The sequence below is a fragment of the Prionailurus viverrinus genome, chromosome C1 (assembly GCF_022837055.1).
Source record: "Prionailurus viverrinus isolate Anna chromosome C1, UM_Priviv_1.0, whole genome shotgun sequence".
NCBI classification, from domain to species: domain Eukaryota; kingdom Metazoa; phylum Chordata; class Mammalia; order Carnivora; family Felidae; genus Prionailurus; species Prionailurus viverrinus.
The window spans coordinates 112,227,216-112,248,346 of NC_062568.1; the positions used below are offsets into that span (position 1 = coordinate 112,227,216).

General features: G+C 39.5%; 1 protein-coding gene across 5 annotated transcripts in view; it reads left to right on the forward strand.

The window, feature by feature from the left end:
- WARS2 (tryptophanyl tRNA synthetase 2, mitochondrial) overlaps positions 1 to 21,131 on the forward strand; it is a 101,688-nt gene that overhangs the window by 51,114 nt on the left and 29,443 nt on the right. For 4 of the 5 annotated variants that reach the window (XM_047870302.1, XM_047870298.1, XM_047870300.1 and 1 more), the window contains one exon: positions 5,030 to 5,287. The exons of the other annotated variant lie outside the window; for it this stretch is intronic. In XM_047870302.1, coding sequence (XP_047726258.1) covers positions 5,222 to 5,287 — 66 coding nt within the window. In that variant the 5' untranslated portion in view covers positions 5,030 to 5,221. The remainder of the gene's footprint in view (positions 1 to 5,029; positions 5,288 to 21,131) is intronic. 5 annotated transcript variants of the gene reach the window in all.

A 21,131-nucleotide genomic window follows, 5' to 3' on the forward strand; every position in this document is an offset into this window, starting at 1 on the left:
CTAAAACAGATGAGGTGAATGAATGATTGCTATTATAGCTGGCTACAAGGAGGTCTTGGTTATAAGAATCTTGAAATTCTTACTAGAAGCCCTTGGTTCCCAACACCATACCCAAGTCAAAGCTAGTAGGCAGCCTCCTTTGCATGGATTTTATTCACTTGGAATTAAAGGCAGAAGCTCTTTTTAGCTAATTGCAAAAACTATCTTTTGCAATAATTGGCAGCTTCCGATGTTTCAATTGCTTTTGGGTATGGTAATTAACACGAAGATGGCCGTGAATTTTGGATACGCTCAGTACCTTAAGACAGGAGTGGTGTTAGCTACGTCTGTCAGATTGGTAAGTATGTTCTTCCTTTGATTTGAACATCCAGCCTCTCCTCTGGAAGATATCAAATCCCGGGGCTGAAGCTGCCCATCAGTAACACCGATTCTGCTACAAAATGAGCCAGTGAAGATATTGATTGGAAGTGGCATTTGTTAAGGCAATAACACCTGAGATAAAAATGAAACCCTCTTTTGTACAAAGCTCCTTGCTTATCCTCTGCACACTGCGATGGGATTGCAGCCCGATGCTCCAGACTCCCCATGAGAGCCTGTGGGCTAGTCCTGAAGCTGTTTTCTTTGTGGCTTGCCTCCTGTCCGCTGGGGAGCCCACGCTCCTCTCATTTTCATTCTTTTCCAGCTCTAGTGCTTTTGAACACAGAACCCCCATCCTCCAGCCACCCAGCCTCCACATTCCAGCCCCGTGATCTCATGGTACCCGGCAGAGCTCCCCTGCCATGCCGGCAGGCTGCCTGCTGACTCTTGCAGGGGGAGCAGATGGGAACATAAACTCGCCCACAAGAGCAGGATGCTCTCTGTATATTTTTAAGACCAGGAATCCAGTTCTCATTTAGAGGCTGTATTTTTTTAATAGCTCCTTGAAAATTGAACAAAACCTTTCTTGTTGCTCTTATTTCTTGATAACATCATTCCCTCCGTGTAGACATATAGAATCACAGAAACTGGAGAATGGAGAAGATACATTAGATCTTGTCTGACCCATCCCCGCTGGTTACAGTTCTTTTTTCCCACAGTCTGTCCTCTAGTGCTTTTCTCTTTCAGTTTTCTCAAGAATTAGTTTCTCCATTTCTCCTGGGGGAAGGATTCCTGAGTTTGACCATGGAGGAATGTATGTGCAAATATTCATAGTCTTTTTTTTTTTCAGCTTGATATTCCTACTCTTCATAGCCCTTTATATTAGCATAAACAGCCCCTCTTTATCCTAAGTCAAGTATTTCTGGATGGTATTTCTTTTCCTCTTCCATTTATTAAGTTCAGAGCTTGTTTTTCTGCTTTGCTTTCTCTCTTCATCAATCAGTCCCTAAAGCCCATTAATCATTTTTTTTTTTTTTTTTTTTTTTTTTTACCTCACTGAAAGCTCCTTTGCTTATTCCCATATCAGGAACCCAGGGCTGGTTAAGATCCCAAGGTACTGAAGAAGCCTCACTGATATGTGTTTATTCCATGTTAACTCACTCTCTCTCTCTCTCTCTCACCCCCCCCCCCCCAGCCTCGGTTCACAACCACAAACTGTTTCGACAAAAATGGTTCTAAATTATGATATGGGGAATTACTCATATCAGTCATCTGAGGGCTGCGTGTGTGTGTGTGTGTGTGTGTGTGTGTGTGTGTGTGCATATGGTTTTAAGTGGTAAGATTATATTTGTTCTCAGTTACTTAAAAGATATTTTTCATATCCTTGGAGCCACAAATCTTTCAGGTCTCCTGAGTGCTTGGATCAAATGCAATTCTGGACCACAGAACTATGACACATCAGTAGAATGTAGCATTCTATCGTAGAGCTGTTATCTCAGAAGTAGACGGGAAAATAATGACATACAGGGAAAGCAGACTGTATTTGTAGGATGTAGAATTCTTGAGGGAAGAGAAGGGCAAAGTGTAAATAGCCTTGGCCCTCACATATCTAAAGCAGATTAGCTCTTAAAAACTAGTTAGGTATATAGACTTTTTTCTTATATCACTTTTTTTTTTAATATCTCAGCTGTATTGAGGTATAATTGACAAGTGAAAGTGTAAGATATTTAAAGTGAACATCACAGTGATTTGATATGCACATGCCTTGTGAAAGGACTTCCTCTGCCTGGTGAATTAACATACCATCACCTCAGATGTTTATTTTTATTTGTTTGTTTTGTTGAGAATATTTAAGTTCTACTCTCTTAACAAATTCCAGTTATACCATACAGCATTATCAAGTATAATCATCATGTTTTACCTTAGATCCTCACACATTATGATTTCATGGATTGGAGGACCTAATATTATAAAAACATCACTTCTCCCAAAGCAATCTATAGACTCAATGCAATCTCAATCACAAGCCCCAACAGTGTGGTTTTTTTTCTCTTGGAACTGGACAAGGTGATTCTAAAATGTATTGAGAAATATAAAAAGCCAAAGATGAGTAAAATAACTCTTGAAGAAGAAGGTAAAAAGACTCTCTCCACTGTGTGCCAAGACCTACTAAAAAGGCACTGTAGTGCTGACCAGAGATAGACACATAGACCAATGGGACAGACTGGAAAGACCATATATAGACACAAGCATAAAAAGGTGCTTAATTTATGACAGAAGTGGCATTCCAGAGTAATGGTCAAAGACAGTCTTTTCCATAAAGGTACTGGACCAGTCTGATATATCCATGTGGGGGGGGGGGGGGGTAAAAGAAATTGGATGCCTACCTCACACCATATGCAAAAAACTCCAAATGGATACACACTTAAATGTAAAAGATGAAACTTCAAAGCATACTCACACATGCATATACATATGCTTTATATATGTATACACACTCATACCTTTATGACATCAAGGTATTGAAAGATTTCTTATATGCCATAAAAATCTGTAGTCAAAAATCATATATTTGGTAAAATGAAGAATATCTCTTCATCAAAAGATAACATAAGGAAGACACATAGCTACACAATGAGAGAACATTTTGGCTATACATGTAATTGATAAAATATTAGTGTCCAGAATATATAAAAATACTTAAATCAGTAAAAGACAATCCATTCTGAGAAAAATAGGCAAAATGACCTCAATGGGCTCTCCGCAGAAGAGGAAATAAAAATAGCCAATAACCGTAAGAGTTCTCAATTTCCTTAACAACCAAAGAAATGCAATTAAACCATAATGAGATTCCACCTCATAGCCATCACCTTAGCTCAAAATAAAAATATTAAAAAAAAATACTGGCAGTGTTAATGAGGATGGAGAGGGACAGAAATTGACGATAGAAATTGCAATATGTTACATAGGTAGGAGTAGTTTTAATACCCTGTAGTACACCTGAAGAGCCATAATGCCTACCTTATGACGCAGCAGTTAGGTATATACGCTAGAGAAGGTTGGCACACAGAACACAAAGGTGTGTTTTTTTTTTCTCTGTAACTTAATTTTTGGAAACTTGCAAGCCTACAGAAAAGTTGCAATATCAATACAATGAATGTGATGAAGTCTCCCTGGATAGCAGCTAGTAGAAAGAAGTAAGTGATACTTGCCTTGATATCCCAACTTCACTTACTAGCTGTGTGGGCAATCTGTAAAGATCTGTGAGCCTCAGTTACCTCCTCCGTAAATTGGAAGCAATAAAATGCCTGCCATGTTGGGTATTGTAAGAATTAAATGCATTAATGTATATAAAGCCCTGAGCATAAATGCCTATAACATAGTTGCCCAGCAAGTTATGGCTGCTGTTATTAATATTTTGTTGTTAAAAGTGATAATGACACATTTTATTTTTTCAGAACCTTTTAATGACAGCACGTTTACTGACGTGTATTCATTTTTCGTGTTTCTCTACAGAATGCAAAATTATTCCAGAGAAAAATAGCCTTTTTTTCATCCTCTATTACTTTTTTCTTTCTCATTTTCCTATTGCAACTTCAATATTAGAAAGTGCAAACCAGTGAGAATACATGCCCTTAACAAAAATGTTTTTATAATTTCAAATAATATATAGAATTAAAAACTACTTTTGAAGAAATAAAAGTATGATTTTATCAAAAATAAAAGGAAATGGGGGCGCCTGGGTGGCGCAGTCGGTTAAGCGACTGACTTCAGCCAGGTCACGATCTCGCGGTCCGTGAGTTCGAGCCCCGTGTCAGGCTCTGGGCTGATGGCTCAGAGCCTGGAGGCTGTTTCCGATTCTGTGTCTCCCTCTCTCTCTGCCCCTCCCCCGTTCCTGCTCTGTCTCTCTCTGTCCCAAAAATAAATAAACGTTGAAAAAAATATAAAATAAATAAATAAAAGGAAATGGAAGCACAAAAATGTTACATAACTTTATCAAGAAGCAACATTAGAAATAGTGTGTAGGTTTTCTCATTTCTGGCCCAAGATCCTGCACACTGAGTTGTAATATCAGCAGTTATTTTTAAAGAAAACCGAATTAATTAAATAGCACTAGCTCTTAGCTCTAACGGTATGCCTTCCTTGCCTGAACGACAAAATGAATGAAATCACATGAAAAACCTTTGAAATGGCATTAAAAGCCCTTTAATCTCCAGTGAAACTTGGTTCTGTGTCTGAAGTCTTTCTCACTGACCCCCAGACCCACAGTCATCTTTTCCTCTTGGGAACTCCTGCCCATACCCCACTATTTATGGTTGCAAACAGATTACGATCATATTGCCACGTTGTACCATTACATCTCTTCGTAAACATATCCTCTATCTCCAATTAGCTTGCATCTCCTGGGGATCCAGACCTTTTCTTATGTGCCTTTGTATGCTCTTGAGTGCAAAAAAAAAAAAAAAAAAAACCCTACCCACATTTTAAATATCATTTTCTGTCCTTAGTAACACCTAACATAGTGCTTTGCACAGACACAAAATAAATGCATAAGGATGACGACTGTCAGATTGCAGTTGTAAAAAATAGAACGAGTCATAGCTATGGTAACACGGGCATAGGATCCATGGATTCTGCCTCGAAAGCAAATGTCTCTCTTCCTCTGTTCCAGAAAGAAGCCGTAAAGCGAGTGTTCTCTGGCATTCAGCCTACAGGAATCCCCCACCTCGGCAATTACCTGGGAGCCATTGAGACCTGGGTGGGATTGCAGGAGGAGCGTGGCTCAGTGCTGTACAGCATTGTTGACCTACATTCCATCACTGTCCCCCAAGACCCGGCTGTCCTTCGGCAGAGCATCTTGGACATGACCGCTGTTCTTCTCGCCTGTGGCATAAACCCAGAGAAAAGCATCCTTTTCCAGCAATCTCAGGTCAGCTTCTCAGATGAGAACCAAGAAAACCTGTACTTTCAAATTATTTGAGGAAAAATGTGAATGGTTTATATAGCTCCTATTAATGATTCTTTTTAAATTGTTGCAGTGACTTCATCAGATGCAAAGATTTCATTGTATTTATTTTTATTTTATTTTATTTTTTAATGTTGATTTATTTTGGAGATGGAGAGACAGAGCACGAGTGGTGATGGGGCAGAGAGAGAGGGAGACACAGAATCCGAAGCAGGCTCCAGGCTCTGTGCTGTCAGCACAGAGTCCGACGCAGGGCTCGAACTCACGAGCCGTGAGATCATGAACTGAGCCGAAGTCGGATGCCCAACAAAAGAGCCACCCAGGCACCCCTATTTTTATTTTTGATTTGAGAGAGAGAGAGAGCGTGAGCAGGGGAGAGGGGCAGAGAGAGAGAGAGGGAGGGAGGGATTGACAGAGAGAGAGAGAGAGAGAGAGAGAGAGAGAATCTTAAGCAGGCTCTGCTCTAAGGGCATAGCCTGACACGGGGCTCAATCCCATGATCCTGGGATCATACCCTGAGCCCAAATCAAGAGTCAGAGGTTCAACCAACTGAGCCACCCAGGTGCCCCGCAATGATTTAATTTTAATGTTTACCCTGCATTCATATCTTTAAATGTCATCATGAGGCAATAGTGTTTTTCACCTTTTCCTCCATTATACTTTACTTGCTTCATATAACAAAATGTTGCATCTCATTAGTACTTGTAACTCTGGAATTGTTTTTCTATCCTGGGTTGAATTCAAACTGATGAATTCATATTGTTGACTAATCTCCTGGTGATCAAGGATAGAATTTAGCAACCAGTGGTTTTGCATAATTCCATTTTGCTTTACTGGGTATTGCATTTGGAAGGCCTATTGGATAATTCCCATTGTTCATTCTTTGTATAATAGCTTTTGAGAAGATTTGAGAGAACTGGCTGGGAAATTGGAAGACCATGTCCATTCTCTTGAGTCCAAGCCAAGAAAGGCTTCAAACAAAGCCAAAATATTTGACTCATATCGTCACTATGGATGAATCAGTTTACTCTTGGACAGGCAGATAGCCTGGACCAGAGACAGGGCACTTAAGAGACTCCCTAGCAAAGAAGATGAAAAATTTAACTGGATCATGCCCTCATTACATATCCACTTTAACGTTACGACAAAGCCCCAGCCCAAGAACAGTGTGTTAGACATGTTTTGGCACATGTTAACATGTATACATGTATGGTATATATATGTGTGTATGATGTGTTATACATGTGGATATCTCCTTCCTTGATCATAAACTTCAGACAATCATCATTTTTTTTTTAAAGAGAGAGAAACAGAGTGAGAGAGATATATCAGCAGGGGAAGGGCAGAGGGAGAGGGAGAGGGAATCTTAAGCAGGCTCCATGCTCAACATGGAGAGCAGTGCTGGGTTCTATCTCATGACTGTGAGATCATGACCTGAGCCCAAATCAAGAGTTGGACGCTGAACCAACTGAGCCACTCAGGAGCCCCTGACAATCATCATTTTTATGTATGTTTTATTACCCGCAAAAGTTAGTATAAAAATTCACAGTGACCATTTAAAAAATATGTAATAGGGGCGCCTGGGTGGCTCAGTTGGTTAAGTGTCCGACTTCGGCTTATGTCATGATCTCGCGGTCTGTGAGTTCGAGCCCCACGTCGGGCTCTGTGCTGACAGCTCAGAGACTGGAGCCTGCTCCAGATTCTGTGCCTCCCTCTCTCTCTGACCCTCCGCTGCTCATGCTGTGTCTCTCTCTGTCTCAAAAATAAATAAAAACACTTAAAAAATTAAAAATAAATAAAAATGAATAAATAATATGTAATAAATGAATATCTTCAAAAAATAAATATATTTATCAGCTTAAAATGTGTTTCCAGCTTGGAGATAATGTGATAAAATAATAGCATCTAATCATTAAAATATCCGTAAAGGCAACTTGTCTCAATTTCATTCCTCACAGTTGGCCTTTAGTTACACATAACTTTTCAAATTCAATCTTGGACCGATCTAATTGTTATAAGAATATAAATGTACTTGCTTATGTTGAGCATATACCTGCCTCCCTATAATTCCCATCCACTCATTTGACTTACGCTCTCTAAAAATGCAGAATAAATCAACTCTGTCTTCCACATGGCTGCTTTTCAAATACTCAGAGACCTTTATTATGCAATCTCTTTACCCTACAGATCCTTACCCCATAGGTCTTAACCTTCTTCACGCTGGGGGTCCCATCTCGGGAACAGTCTGTCTCTCTGAAAGGAACGTGCCTGTCCTATATCACGAAACAATGTTTATTCAAACTCTTCACATCTGTCTCCAACATTATACTGCTGACCATCATTAGAGCCACTTTTTAAGTTACTTGATACACCTTAAGTTCATCTAAGCTTTTTTTTTTTTCATCTAAGCTATTTTTGATAAAAGCTCCCTTTTGATCCTTATGTGACACTGTTTCTAAAAATGGTATTCCCAGTACCTACTTCCATACTTCCGGAAGGCGAAAATGTCTATGTCTCCACAAAGTAACCACTTGCCAGACTGCCTTGTTAAGTGATGTTTAAAATTAAAGGCTCATTTACAACCACATCCAATGCTTGCACTTTGAGCTCATACCCCCAGGAATGATCACATTATAATTTTTTTCCCTTCTTTTTAAAGGATGTTTGGCAGTGATATCTGTAAGCATCTAAAATTTGTGATAATTAAGGTCTCTTCTTCAACATGATACTTTGTTGTTCAAAGTAGCAATAGAAAGAGCAGCCCACAGTATGGGAGACTTTGTGAGAACTCCCCCATAAGTGAGGGATAATGAAAGTCACCTTCCTTGTGATTCTTGTACGGCATGTGATACACTCATTGGTTCCAATAGTGGTGGTGGGTCTATGTCAGAGACTGCAGGTCATGGTGTTGGCTGTTTCCTCAGTGGCCTCGATACAGCCTCACAGTGCCTCGAAGCTCCCCTTCTCCCATCCCTGACTGCAGCTCCCTTCGGGGAATTTGGGTAGCCTGCCAGTAAAATGTGAGGGAAGTACTCATCAGCCCATAGTCCACAGTTCGTCCCACAAAGACAATATGAGAAGACTTCCTCAGGTGTCTTTCTAACCTCAAGACATGTTTGGTCTGGGCCATTCCTTCTTTAACTCAGACAACCCACCTTAGTACAACTGAGTGGATGGACTGGATGTTTTATCAGGTTTTCTTTCCTTTTTTAAATATTTAAGAAAGAAAAATTCAATATGTATAGAAGAGTAGGGGGTATAGTGTACTGTACCCCCACCACTTGCTAGCCTTTTGTGATTTGTCTCATCAAGGTGGTTTTTTGTGGTTGTTGAAGTATTTTAAAGCAGATAACACATATCATGGCATCGCAGCCCCTGAATATTTCAGTGTGCCTGTCTGTAAACTGAGAATATTTTCTTCCATAGCCACAACACTGTCATCACACCCAACAAAGCTAATGATAATTCCATATGATCATCTACTACGCAGTCCGTATTCAAATTACGCTGAGTCTCCCAAAATGTCTTTTATATTTGGCTTGTTTGAATAATGGTCCACACGTTACATTTTTTTTGTATCTTTTGATTTGTTGTTCAAATTTTATTTTATTTCTCATAGAGTTAATCCTCCACTTAAAAAGAATTAAAACCTTAGGTTTTTTTTAGACTCCCACTTTTTTTCATGACTTTGATATGTTGATGAGCCTTTCCTTTATTTGCTATATAATTAGCTCTTTTGAGCACAAAAATAAGCCTTATTTTTTGTTGTTGCTTTTTCTTTGCTCTAATGTGTATTAGCTCATGTTTAGTGGCTATCCACCATGATTCGCAAAGTTGCTCATCGCCGTTTTTAATGGTTGCAATAGACCTATGCTTGTCTGGTGCCTGTAGAATGCCTGGATGTCAGTTCCCTCAGAATGGCCATAAAGCTTCTAGTTGTTCATGGAGGATGATGGGAAGTTCTTCCTCATGCTTTATCTTGAAAGTATGAAGGCATGTATTGGATTTGCTTCTTAGAACCATTCTCAAATAGAAGTATAATCGAACAAGCTAGTCTCCCTGAAACAGTTATTATTCTAGACACGTGGCCCCATATTTGCAGTGTTCTATTAGGTGAAAGAATCCTCATGGTGTTCATGTTTTATGTCTTACCATACAAAAATCAATAATTAACAACTGTCTTTATCAATCTGTGGAGTCTCCAATAGATGGAGACTGAAAAGAAAATGCTCATAGCATTTAGGAAAAAAATTGGAAGTCATGTTTATTAGAAAACTAATTTTTTTTTAATTTTTTTTAACGTTTTTTTTATTTTATTTTTGGGATAGAGAGAGACCAGAGCATGAACGGGGGAGGGGCAGAGAGAGGGAGACACAGAATCAGAAGCAGGCTCCAGGCTCTGAGCCATCAGCCCAGAGCCTGATGCGGGGCTCGAACTCACGGACCGCGAGATCGTGACCTGAGCTGAAGTCGGACGCTTAACCGAACTGAGCCACCCAGGCGCCCCGAAAACTAATATTTTTAAATATATAAGATTGGAAAAGCCTTTTCATGTGTATGATATCTCTTTTAATCCTCAAAAGAGCACATGAGTCAGGGATTACTGTTCTTTCACAGGTTTCACATTAAGGTATGAAAATGTTCAGTAAATTATAAAATGTCCTCAGAATCATCTCTGAGAGGTGCCTGATACCTAGTAACAAATGTAGCTTCTTAATTTGACCTGTCATACAGGTGGCAAATCCAGGACTCTTTTTTTCCTCCTAAGGCACCACTTTTGGAAGGTATTCTCATGGGAGAGAACCTTATTCTGCCCCCCCACCATGCCTTTGCCTCAGTAGCTGGCGTCTGGGGGACAGCGGAGAGCCAGGGCTGACCTCGAGGTCCTCACTGTTTCTTGCTTGGACAGTTATATCACCCTTCCACTCCTGCCTCAGGCCCTCATATCAGCCATCCTTCCCCCACATTGCAGCCACGGTCATCTTTCTACTTCAGATACCTCAGCACCTCTCTCCTATCCTCAGGTTAAAAATCTAAACTCAAGCGGCACCTGGGTGGCTCAGTTGGTTAAGCATCCGACTTTGGCTCAGGTCATGATCTCACGGTTTGTGGGTTCAAGCCCTGCATCTGGCTCTGTGCCGATAGCCTGGAGCCTGGAGGCTGCTTCAGATCCTGTGTCTCCCTCTCTGTCTGCCCCTCCCCCACTCACAAATGTCTGTCTCTCAAAAATAAACATTAAAAAAAAATTTTTTTAATCTAAACTCAATTTCTAGAAAGCCCTTCAAGAATGAGGCCCCTGCAGGGCGCCTGGGTGGCTCAGCCGGTTAAGTGGCCGACTTCGGCTCAGGTCATGATCTCGAGGCCCGTGAGTTCGAGCCCTGCGTCGGGCTCTGTGCTGACAGCTCAGAGCCTGGAGCCTGTTTCAGATTCTGTGTCTCCCTCTCTCTGACCCTCCCCTGTTCATGCTCTGTCTCTCCCTGTCTCAAAAATAAATAAAACGTTAAAAAAAATATTAAAAAAAAAAAAAAGAATGAGGCCCCTGATATGTATTTATAAAATATACCTACATATTTTGTATTTATATATTATAAAATATTTTACACATTTATATACATTATATTTATTATAAAATAATCTATATAATTTATATACATAAGGGGATATTATTCAGCCATAAAAAGGAATGAAATCTTGCCACTTGCAACTACATGGATAGACCTCAAGCATATAATGCTAATCTAAGTAAGTCACTGAAAGACATACTGTATGATTTCACTCATGTGGAATTTAAGAAACAAAACAAAGGGGCAAAGTCAAAAAAAAAAAAGAGAGAGAGACAAACCAAGAAACAGACTCTTAACTATAGAGAAGCTAGTGGTTAGCAGATGGGAGGGGATGGAGGGATGGGTGTAGTAGGTGGTGTGCAGTAAGGAGTAAGTACCCTTGTGATGAGCACCGGGTGATGTATGTTAAGTGATAAATCACCATATTGTACACGTGAAACTAATATTACACTATATGTTAACTATAGTAGAACTAAAATTAAAAACGTAATTAAAAAAAAAAAAAAGAACAAGGCCCCTAAGAACATCCGTCCGGTGTTGTTTCCACTCTACCACTGTTCATTCATCAGGTTGTTTGTGTTCAGATGATCTGATTAGCTTTTACTAGTAACTCTTTAAAGCAAGAGTTGGGGAGGTTCTGGTTTTATTTTGAGAAAATTTGATAAATCAGTTCTTAACTTTCAAAGCAGATAACTTAGAGGTCAGTTGTCTGTTTAACAAGGGTTTTTGTTAGGTCCTTTCTTTGGGAGTTTTATAATGCATTCAAGCATTTAATTGATCATGAAACATGTAACCAAGAGGGTAGGGATTTAGAGAACAATTGTACTTCAAGCCAAGGCCAGCTAAAATTAGATATACCTTCATTACCCTCCCCATACACTGTTATTTACAAATAAAATTAAGAATTTTGGGGGCGCCTGAGTGGCTCAGTCGGTTGAGTGACTGATTCTTGGTTCCGGCTCAGGTCATGATCTCACAGCTCGTGAGATCGAGCCCCACATCAGCCTCTGTACTGACAGCACATAGCCTGCTTGGGATTCTCTCTCTCTCCCTCTCTTTCTCTGCGCCTCCCCCACTCATGCATGTGCTCTCTCTCTCTCTCTCCTATACTAAATAAACTTTTTAAAAAAAGAATTTTTGAAATTGCGAACTAGAGAAACATTTTTAATTATATAGCGCCCTCTTTTCGTGTATTATCCATTGTGTTAAGCAAAGTACTTGAAGCTAAATCCAAGACTCGTTCCCCAGGTGCTATTGTTGTACATGGGAGTAAGTTCTATCTAGCAATCATTTGAAGTAGGGAAGGAATTTAGCTGTGCTATAATGCTTATTTTACCAATAATTTTCATTTCCAATCCTCTGCATTCTTTCTCAGCAGTCTGACTGAAACAATTTAGACTTATTGAAGATTTTTCTCATTATTTTCTTTTTCTTTCTCTCCCAGTGGCCTCTAGTCATGGTGCTTCCCCTAAAATATGTTTGCCATATGTGGGGAATTTTACAGAGCCTCTCTTCTGAAAGGTGTGTGTGTGTGTGTGTGTGTGTGTGTGTGTGTGTGTGAGAGAGAGAGAGAGAGAGAGAGAGAGAGAGAGACTGAGAAGAAGAGAGAGCAAGCAAGCCCACTTGTGTGTGTGTTTGGCAGAAGTTTCCATCCCAATGCCAAAATCAATGGTCTTTTATTTCCAGCAGGCCTGAGTGCACATCCAGTCTGATTCCCACAGCTGTCTCTGAGGTGCACCTCTCCACATCTTTAGTTGTTACTTTCCTTGCGAACTAATCACCCTGCGGATGGAAGATAAAAGCTGGAGTTCATAGCTTTAGGCGCTGGCTTTCTGCCAGAGCCAGGAAAAAAGGACAGTTTCGGCCAGCAGACAGTATGTTACAGAGAGCTCCAGCACTGTCCAGGGAAGAGTTGAGGGAGAAGAGTGGAATCTACAGCTTTGGAATGTGGCTTCAGTCTCTAATTAGAGTTATGTTTTGTTTTCCAGGAAACTAAAATCAATAATAGTAATAATAATAATAATAATAATAATAATAATAATAAAGGATAGTAAATAGTAACCAAGCTCTCACATGTATCCTGGCTCATGTACACAAACATAAGGTGTACCTGACCCACTGTCCCTCATCTCAGAGGTGTGAGACCCCCAACACTTAAACTTGAACAGACAGTCTCATGTTTTCACTTACTCAGGAATTTTGGAAGCCTATTTGACAATACATATTTATAGTTGTTGAACTCTCAAAGTTGTTAGGCTACCAACAACAGGTGCAACATACAACTCAGAAAGAAAGTAGGGGCCCCTGGCTGGCTCAGTCGGTAAAGCACGCGACCCTCGATCTCGGGGTTGTGAGTTCGAGCCCCACGTTGGGTGTGGAGATCACTTAAAAAATATATAAGTTTTTTAAAAAAGAAAGAAAGCAAACAAACATCCGTAAAGATTAATGGACTTGAGAAATCAATTTATAAAATTGCCATTACCTCCAAAGTTTCTAGGGAGAGACAAAGGATCTGAATGGCTCATGGTATAAATAATTGAGAGAAGTTAGGAAGATTACACAACCAAACTCCCCAAGTATTTCTTTCTCTAAGAAGTTTCCACTGGTACCACTTGCTCGCCTGGATTGATACTCCCTGTGACATCATGAGCAAGCTACGGTAGTTTTGCTGCCTCCATCCTGGACCACAGGATTAAGTCGTATCATAATGATACTTTCAGGAAGAGTTCTATTTTACTATCATAGCAATAGTGGAAAAAGTACAGGTTTTACAGCCAGCTATAGTTCGCCTGAATCGCACTGTGACCTCTTTTTGTTGTCACATGCTGGGCAAGTTCTCTGAACCCCCGTTTTAATGTCTAGAAGAGGGATATTTAAATAATAGGACGTATGATACCTGGTAAGTGTTAACTTTCTTTCTTGCCGTACCCCACTACACACAATACTGCTCCCACCGAGGCTTCTTGATACCGTGAAGATTTAAGGGTGGAGTGGAATTGGAAAGTGCAGCTCAAATGAATGATAGTACCTATCTTGATACTCAGTAATCAAATATTTTCTGAAAAGTTTATTGTTGAAGGTTTTGGGGGAGCTTCTTAAATAGTTCAGGGTGCCTGCGTGGCTCAGTCAGGTAAGCGTCCGACTTCAGCTCAGATCGTGGTCTCACGGTTCGTGAATTCGAGCCCCACATTGGACTCTGCTCTCAGCACAGAGCCTGCTTCAAATCCTCTGTCTCCCCTCTCCCTCTGCCCCTCCCCTGCTCAAGTTCTCTCTCTCAAAAATAAACAAGCATTAAAAAAAAAAAAAGAGTTCAGATATTCAAAAAAGCAGGAAGATGAATGGTTGCTTTTTGCAATGCTAACCTTTGGGCATACTTACTTATTAATGCTTTTTGTTTTTTAAGAAATAAGATATTAGGAGTATAGTAAAAACTTTCTATTTAGCTCCCTCTAATCCCATTCCACTTGCTGCCTCCCCAGAGGTAACCACTGTATTGAATTTGATATTCATCATTCCAATGTATGTGTTTATATTTTTATTGCATAGGCTTTAGCCGTAACAGTCCATACTATTAATTTTTCATGTTTTAAAACTTTACATAGGTGGTGGTACGCACATAGCTTCCTGCATCTCCAGTTTTGTGTGCAGCATTACTGGGCTGAGATTTGTTCATTTTGACTGCTCTCGATATTCCACTGTCTGGCTCTATCACAATTTATCCATTTCCCCAGTAAAGAATATTTAGATTTTTTTTCTCCAGTTTTTTGTTATTATAAACAATACTATAGCATGCTTGTATATGCCTTATGTGTACGCCTGAAAGAGTTTTCTAGGTATGCGTACCTAAAGTGGGATCATGACAATGTGTGACATACATCATCAGCTTTACTGGATATAGCCGGATTGCTCTCCAAATTGGCATTCCAGTTTATACTCCTACCAATAGAAAAGGAAAAGAGAAAATACTCCCTGTCTACCATGTGAGCACGCAGTGGAAAGCAGCTGTCTGCACACCAGGAAGAGAGCTCTCACCAGAACCTGACCCTGCTGGCACCCTGGGTTTGGACTTCCAGCCTCCAAAAATGTGAGACAATAAATTTCTGTTGTTTAAGCTACCCAGTGTGGGGTATCTTGTTATGACAGCCAAGCAGATTAATACAGAGCTACTTAGCCATTACCGTAAGTGGAAGGCTTGTGCTTGGATAGGAAATTCAATATTGTTAACATGTCAGTTCTCTCTAATTTGATCCATAGATTCATTGCAATCCTAATTGAGATGTTGTAGACACTGACAAATTGAATTTGAAATGTATATGGCAATACAGAGTACTTAGAATACCCAAAACAGTTTTGAAAGAGAAAACACAGTTGGAGGACTGATACCACCTTTCCTTAACACTTACGCTAAAGCTACAATAATCAAGTGAGTGTGGTCTTGAGATAAGAATAGACTAATAGATCAATGCAAAGGAATAGGGAATCCAGAAGTATACCCACATCCAGAAGCCAAATGTTTTCAACAAAAGTGTCAAACCATTTCAGTGGGAGAAAGATAGTCTTTTCAGCAAATGGTTTTAGGTGTCCAACTGGATATCCATATGGGGAGAGGGGAATGAACCTTGGCTCTTATCTTACACCATTCACAACACATCAACCTAAAACTACCATAGACCTAAATGTAAATGTGAAAACTATAAAACTTCCAGAGGAAATCATGGGGGGAATCTTCCAGACCTTGAGGGTAGGCAAAGCCTTCTTAGAAAGTACAAGAAAAGCATTTAACTTAAAAGAAAATGTTGATACTTGTTTGAGTTCCTGAAAAGATAAAGCTTCTATTTTTTTTTTTTTTAATTTTTATTTTAGAGAGTGTGTGAGCAGGGGAGAGGGCCAGAGGGAGAGAGAGAATCCCAAGCAGGCTCCATGCTCAGCATGGAGCCTGATGGGCTTGATGCAGGGCTGAATCCCCTGACCCTGGGATCATGACCTGAGCCGAAATCAAGAGTCAGATGCTCAACCGACTGAGCCACCCAAGCACCCCAAAGCTTCTATTTTTTGAAAGACACCATTAAGAAAATGAAAAGGTGAGCCATAAAGTAGGAGAAAATATTTTTAATACATGCATTTGACAAACTCTGTGCCAAATATATACAGGACTCTTAACTCAGTAAGACAGCCTAATTTTGTAATTGGACACTACATATTGAACAGACATTTCACAAATGAAGAAGTAAGCACGTGAAAAGCTCAACATCATGGTTGTCAGAGAAATGTAAAATAAAACCACAGGGATATACCATTTCACCCACTTGGTTGACTAAAATTAAAAATACTGGCAATACTAAATTTCAGTAAGGTTATGAAGAGACTGAACTCTCATACATTGCTAGCAAAAATATAAAATGGCAGTTTCTTACAAAATTAAACATGTTTACCCAATGACCCAGTAATTCCAGTCCTGGGTATTTTCCCAAGAGAAATGAAAAAATTGCCTACAAAATGACTTGTACACAAATGTTCATAGTATTTTAGTTATAATAGCCCCCCCAAATCCTAAACACCCATCAACGAGTAAATAGATAAACAATTGTAGAATATTCAGTTAATGGAATACTATTCAACCATGAAAAGGAGTATATCACACTGTGGAGGAGTCTCAGAAATATTATGTTGCTAGAAGCCAAGCACAGAAGAGTTCATATTATATAATTCCATTTACAGGCTTTTCTAGGATAGGCAGAACTAATCCATAATAACAGAAAACAGGTCAGTGGTTTCCAGGAGCAGGGGTGAGGGATTTGTTGCAAAGGGGCATGAGGCAACTTTTGGGGGACATTGAAATGTTCTTTGTCTTGATGGGTGTGGTGCTTACACATGTAAATTGGTCAAAACTCATTGGACTGAACAGCTAAAATAGGTACATCTTACTGTGTATAAATTATGCTCCACCAAAGTTGATATAATATAAAAAAATTTTTTTTGAAATAAGTAGACACTCTGGATGTTGTTATATAAGTCAAAAGAAAAAAGAACCATGGAATTGTGTACGAACACTACAGGTATTTCAATGTAGCTGTTGTTCCGACATTTAAAATGGCGCAGACAAAACAGATATGGCGTGAAAATGTCATCCAATATTTGAGTCATCCATTCACAGTGAAGCCAAGAATCAACCTGCTCACAGATTTAGTAACTAAACAAATTATTTGATTTGTTGAGGTAACTTGTTCCTTGTATGTCTTCAAATGGTACAGATTGTAAACCAGCCAGAAGCACTGTGAAACCAAGTGTTACAACTATTGGCATCCCTCCAGGGAAAGTGTGAGAGCAATGTGCTTATTAGGACAGTGTTTAGAATTAGATTGAAGGGATTTTTTTAAATTTTTTTTAACGCTTATTTATTTTTGAGAGAGACAGAGACTGAATGCAAGCTGGAGAGGGGCAGAGAAAGAGAGAGACACAGAATCCAAAGCAGGCTCCAGGCTCTGAGCTGTCAGCACAGAGCCTGACACAGGGCTTGAGCCCACAGCCATGAGATCACCACCTGAGCCGAGGTTGGATGCTTAACCAACTGAGCCACCCAGGCGCCCCTAGATTGACAGGATTTTAACTGCCAAGAATTTCGGGAAATTTTAGTCAAAAACTGAAAAGAGCTTAAAATAAGAATATGAAAACCATCTTATAATTTAAGATTTTCATTATTTTTGCTTTGAAATTGATGTGTTTCCTTGTCTAAACATTATTTATCCAAATCAAAGCAAACAAAAACTATGTAGGGAGAGCCATCTTTTACAAATATATTTTCTCTCTTTTTTTAAAGACCTTATTATTAAGTAATCGCTACACCCAATGTGGGGCTCAAACTTACAACCCCAAGATCAAGAGTTGCACGCCACCGAATGAGCCAGCCAGGCGCCCCTACAAACATATTTTCTACTTCATTACGTCACAGGATTACGAACACAACGAAGTGTTTGTGTTTTTAATGAAGTGCAACGTGACCCCTTACCTGGGCTTAGTCTGTTCTTACTTCTTATACTTCTTTACTTCTCTGATTCACTGATACATAGCCACTTCCTCCTTTTAGGATTTTCTCTTGACTCTAATGATAGGGCAGTAATGTATTTTTCTTCTACTCCTCTGATCATTTGTTTCATTTACTGACTCTCTTGAATCCGCAGTTCTGTCCCGAGATAAAAATCTCTCCATATATATTCTACCCTCCTAAAGTCATACCTCCTTTATAAATTTCAGCCATTTTCTCTCCCGTCTTTGCTGCCAGCGCCTACCTTTTGTCTTAATTCTACACTTGCACTTCTAGCTACCTTCCAGGCATCTCTATCTGGATTACTTTCCCAAATCTCAACTTCAACATACCGGAAGCCAGGGCTTTCCTTTTTGCCTCTGACCAGTCCCTCCACCTGATTTTTTAAAATAATTTGAGGCGAGATTCATGTAACATAAAATTAGCCATTTTTCCTAACTTGAGAAATAGGTTTAATCTGTATGTTTTTCTTTATACAGTATTCTTTAAAAATAGTGGTAAAATATACATCACATAAAATTTATCACCTTAACCATTTTTAAGTGTACCATTCAAAAATGTTAAATACAGTTCCACTGTTGTGTAACCAATCTCCATAACTTTTCATCTTAGAAAACTAAAGCTCTGTACCCATTAAACAACAATTTCACAGTCTCCACCTCCTCCAGTCCCTGGTCACCAACTTTCTGTCTCTATGAGTTTGACTACTCTAGGTCATTCGTATAAGCAAAATCATACAGTATTTGTCTTTTGTGACTGTCTTATTTCACTTAGCTTCATGTCCTCAAGACTCATCTGTGTTATAGCACGTGTCAGAAATGTTTTTGTTTTTAAGGCTGAATAATATTCTGTTGTATGCATATACCTCATTTTGTTTATCCATTTGTCTGCCAAAGGACATTTGTGTTTCTTCCACTTATTGGCTAGTGTGAATATGGGGGCACAAATGCTTGAGACCCTGCCTTGAATTTTTTATATCTATACCCAGAAGTATGCTGGATCATATGGTAATTCTATCTGTAATTTTTTGAGGACCACCTTACTGTTTTCCATAGTAGTTGGACCATTTTGCACTCCCAGCAACAAAGGTTCCAATTTCCCTGTCCTCACCAGCCCTTGTTATTTTCTGGGCTTTTTGTTTGTTTGTTTGTTCTTGATAGCAGCCATCTAATGGATATGAGGTGATACCTCATTGTGGTTTTAATGTGCATTTTTATAATGATTAGTGATGTTGAGCATCTTTTTATATGCTTGTTGGTCATTTGTATATCTTCGGAGAAATGTCTATTCAAGTCCTTTGCCCATTTTCTTAAATCAGACTGTTTGTTTGTTGAGTTGTAGGAGTTATTTTCTACCATTTTGTAGGTTGCCTTTACGCTTTGATTGTATATTCTTGATGAAAAAAAGGTTTTAATTTTGATGTACTCCAAAAAAACTCCATTATTTTGTTGGACCTAAATTCCCAGGGCTATTGGACATGCCCACACAGAAATTTAAAATAGAAGCTACTAAAAAATGGATTTTATTTTTTTTAATTTTTTAAAAGTTTTTATTTATTCATTTCGAGAGAGAATCCCAAGCAGGCTCTGCACTGTCAGCACAGAGCCTGATGGAGCACTCGAACTCCGGAAATGTGAGATCTTGACCTGAGCCGAAACCAAGAGTTGGACGCTTAACCGACCAAGCCACCCAGGCACCCCAAAATTGGATTTTATTTACAAAATAAGCAAACTGTCTGCCATCAAGTTCTGTACAGGATAGCTAACATTCTTCCTTCCTCAAGGTAGCCAATTTTGAGAGTGGCTTGTGGTAGATTGTTACTGTTTTAATTATTCATGTTCATTTCCTGTAAGAACAGGGATCAGCCAACTTTTTCTGTAAAGGCACAGATAGTAAATATTTTAGGCTTTGCAAGCCACATGCAGTCTCTGTCACCCCTGCCATCACCACCACCTCTTCTCCTTTTCCTCCTCCTATTTTGCCTTCTCCTCCCTCTCACTCTCTTTTTTATTTGATTATCCTTTATTTATATTTGAGAAAGAGAGAGACCAGGGGAGGGGCAGCAGAAGAGGGAGACAGAGAATCCCAAGCAGACCCTGTGCTGTCAGCCAGAGCCTGACGTGGGGCTCGACCCCACAAACTGAGATCATGACCTGAGCTGAAGTCAAGAGCTGGACGCTTAACCAACTCAGCTACCCAGGTGCCCCTATTTGGTTACCCTTTAAAATGTAGAAACCATTCTTAGCCCATGGACTGAACAAACGCAGTCCACAGGCCAAAGGCCTGTGAGCAGTAGTTTGCTAACCCTAGCAATAGTTTGCTAGTAGTGTGAGGATTAAGTGCCCTTATCCACTGGCATGTGACTATGAGTGCATCCTGTAGGAGAAGTGTCTATTCCTACTCCACTGATGTTGGGTTCCTCCATATGACAGTAAAAAGTGAGTGGGCATTGTATACATGATGCCTAAACAGAACCTTTAAAAGCAATTTCCTGTTTGTTATAACTCTGCTGCTCTTTTCTTCTAACTTGAGAATGGCATGTTCCAGATAGGGAATACTCCTTCCGTTTGGGTCTTGGAATGAGAAGGTGTATAAGATAGAGCTATAGCCAGCCTTCAGCTACCAATATATAATGTGTATGAGAAAGAAGCCATTGCTCTAAGCCATTTATGTTGGGGGGTTACTTGTTACTCAGCATAGCCAAGAAATAGCTGGCTAATATAATGCAATAGGTTTTTTTAAATCCATATATACACACATACATACATATACACAATAAGCAATACAGTTTAGATGGGGGTGACTTTTAACTCAACTGCAGGCTGATAGAAGCTGTTTATTTAGCTTTGGAAATATTGGACTAGAAAACGTATAGAAAAAATCCAAATGTGTACACATAAATACTGACAGTTGAAGAGAGTGAGTGAGAGTTTATCATTGATAACGTACTGCTGTTAATTAAGATCAGATCCCCAAACAAGGTTCTGTGAAGGGGATTTGTCGTGGGGATGATGAGTCCAATAAAAATACTCAGCCTGAAATTGTTGGTTTTGAGAAGATATGATAAATGGGAATTTGTGAGTCTGAATGATCTTCCAAGTGTTCTAACCAAAATTTACAGGGCCCGATTCCTGGGAAGATCACAGTGTTTCTATGGGAAATAGTAAAATCCTGAGGGACACTGAGGGTATTTTAGACATTT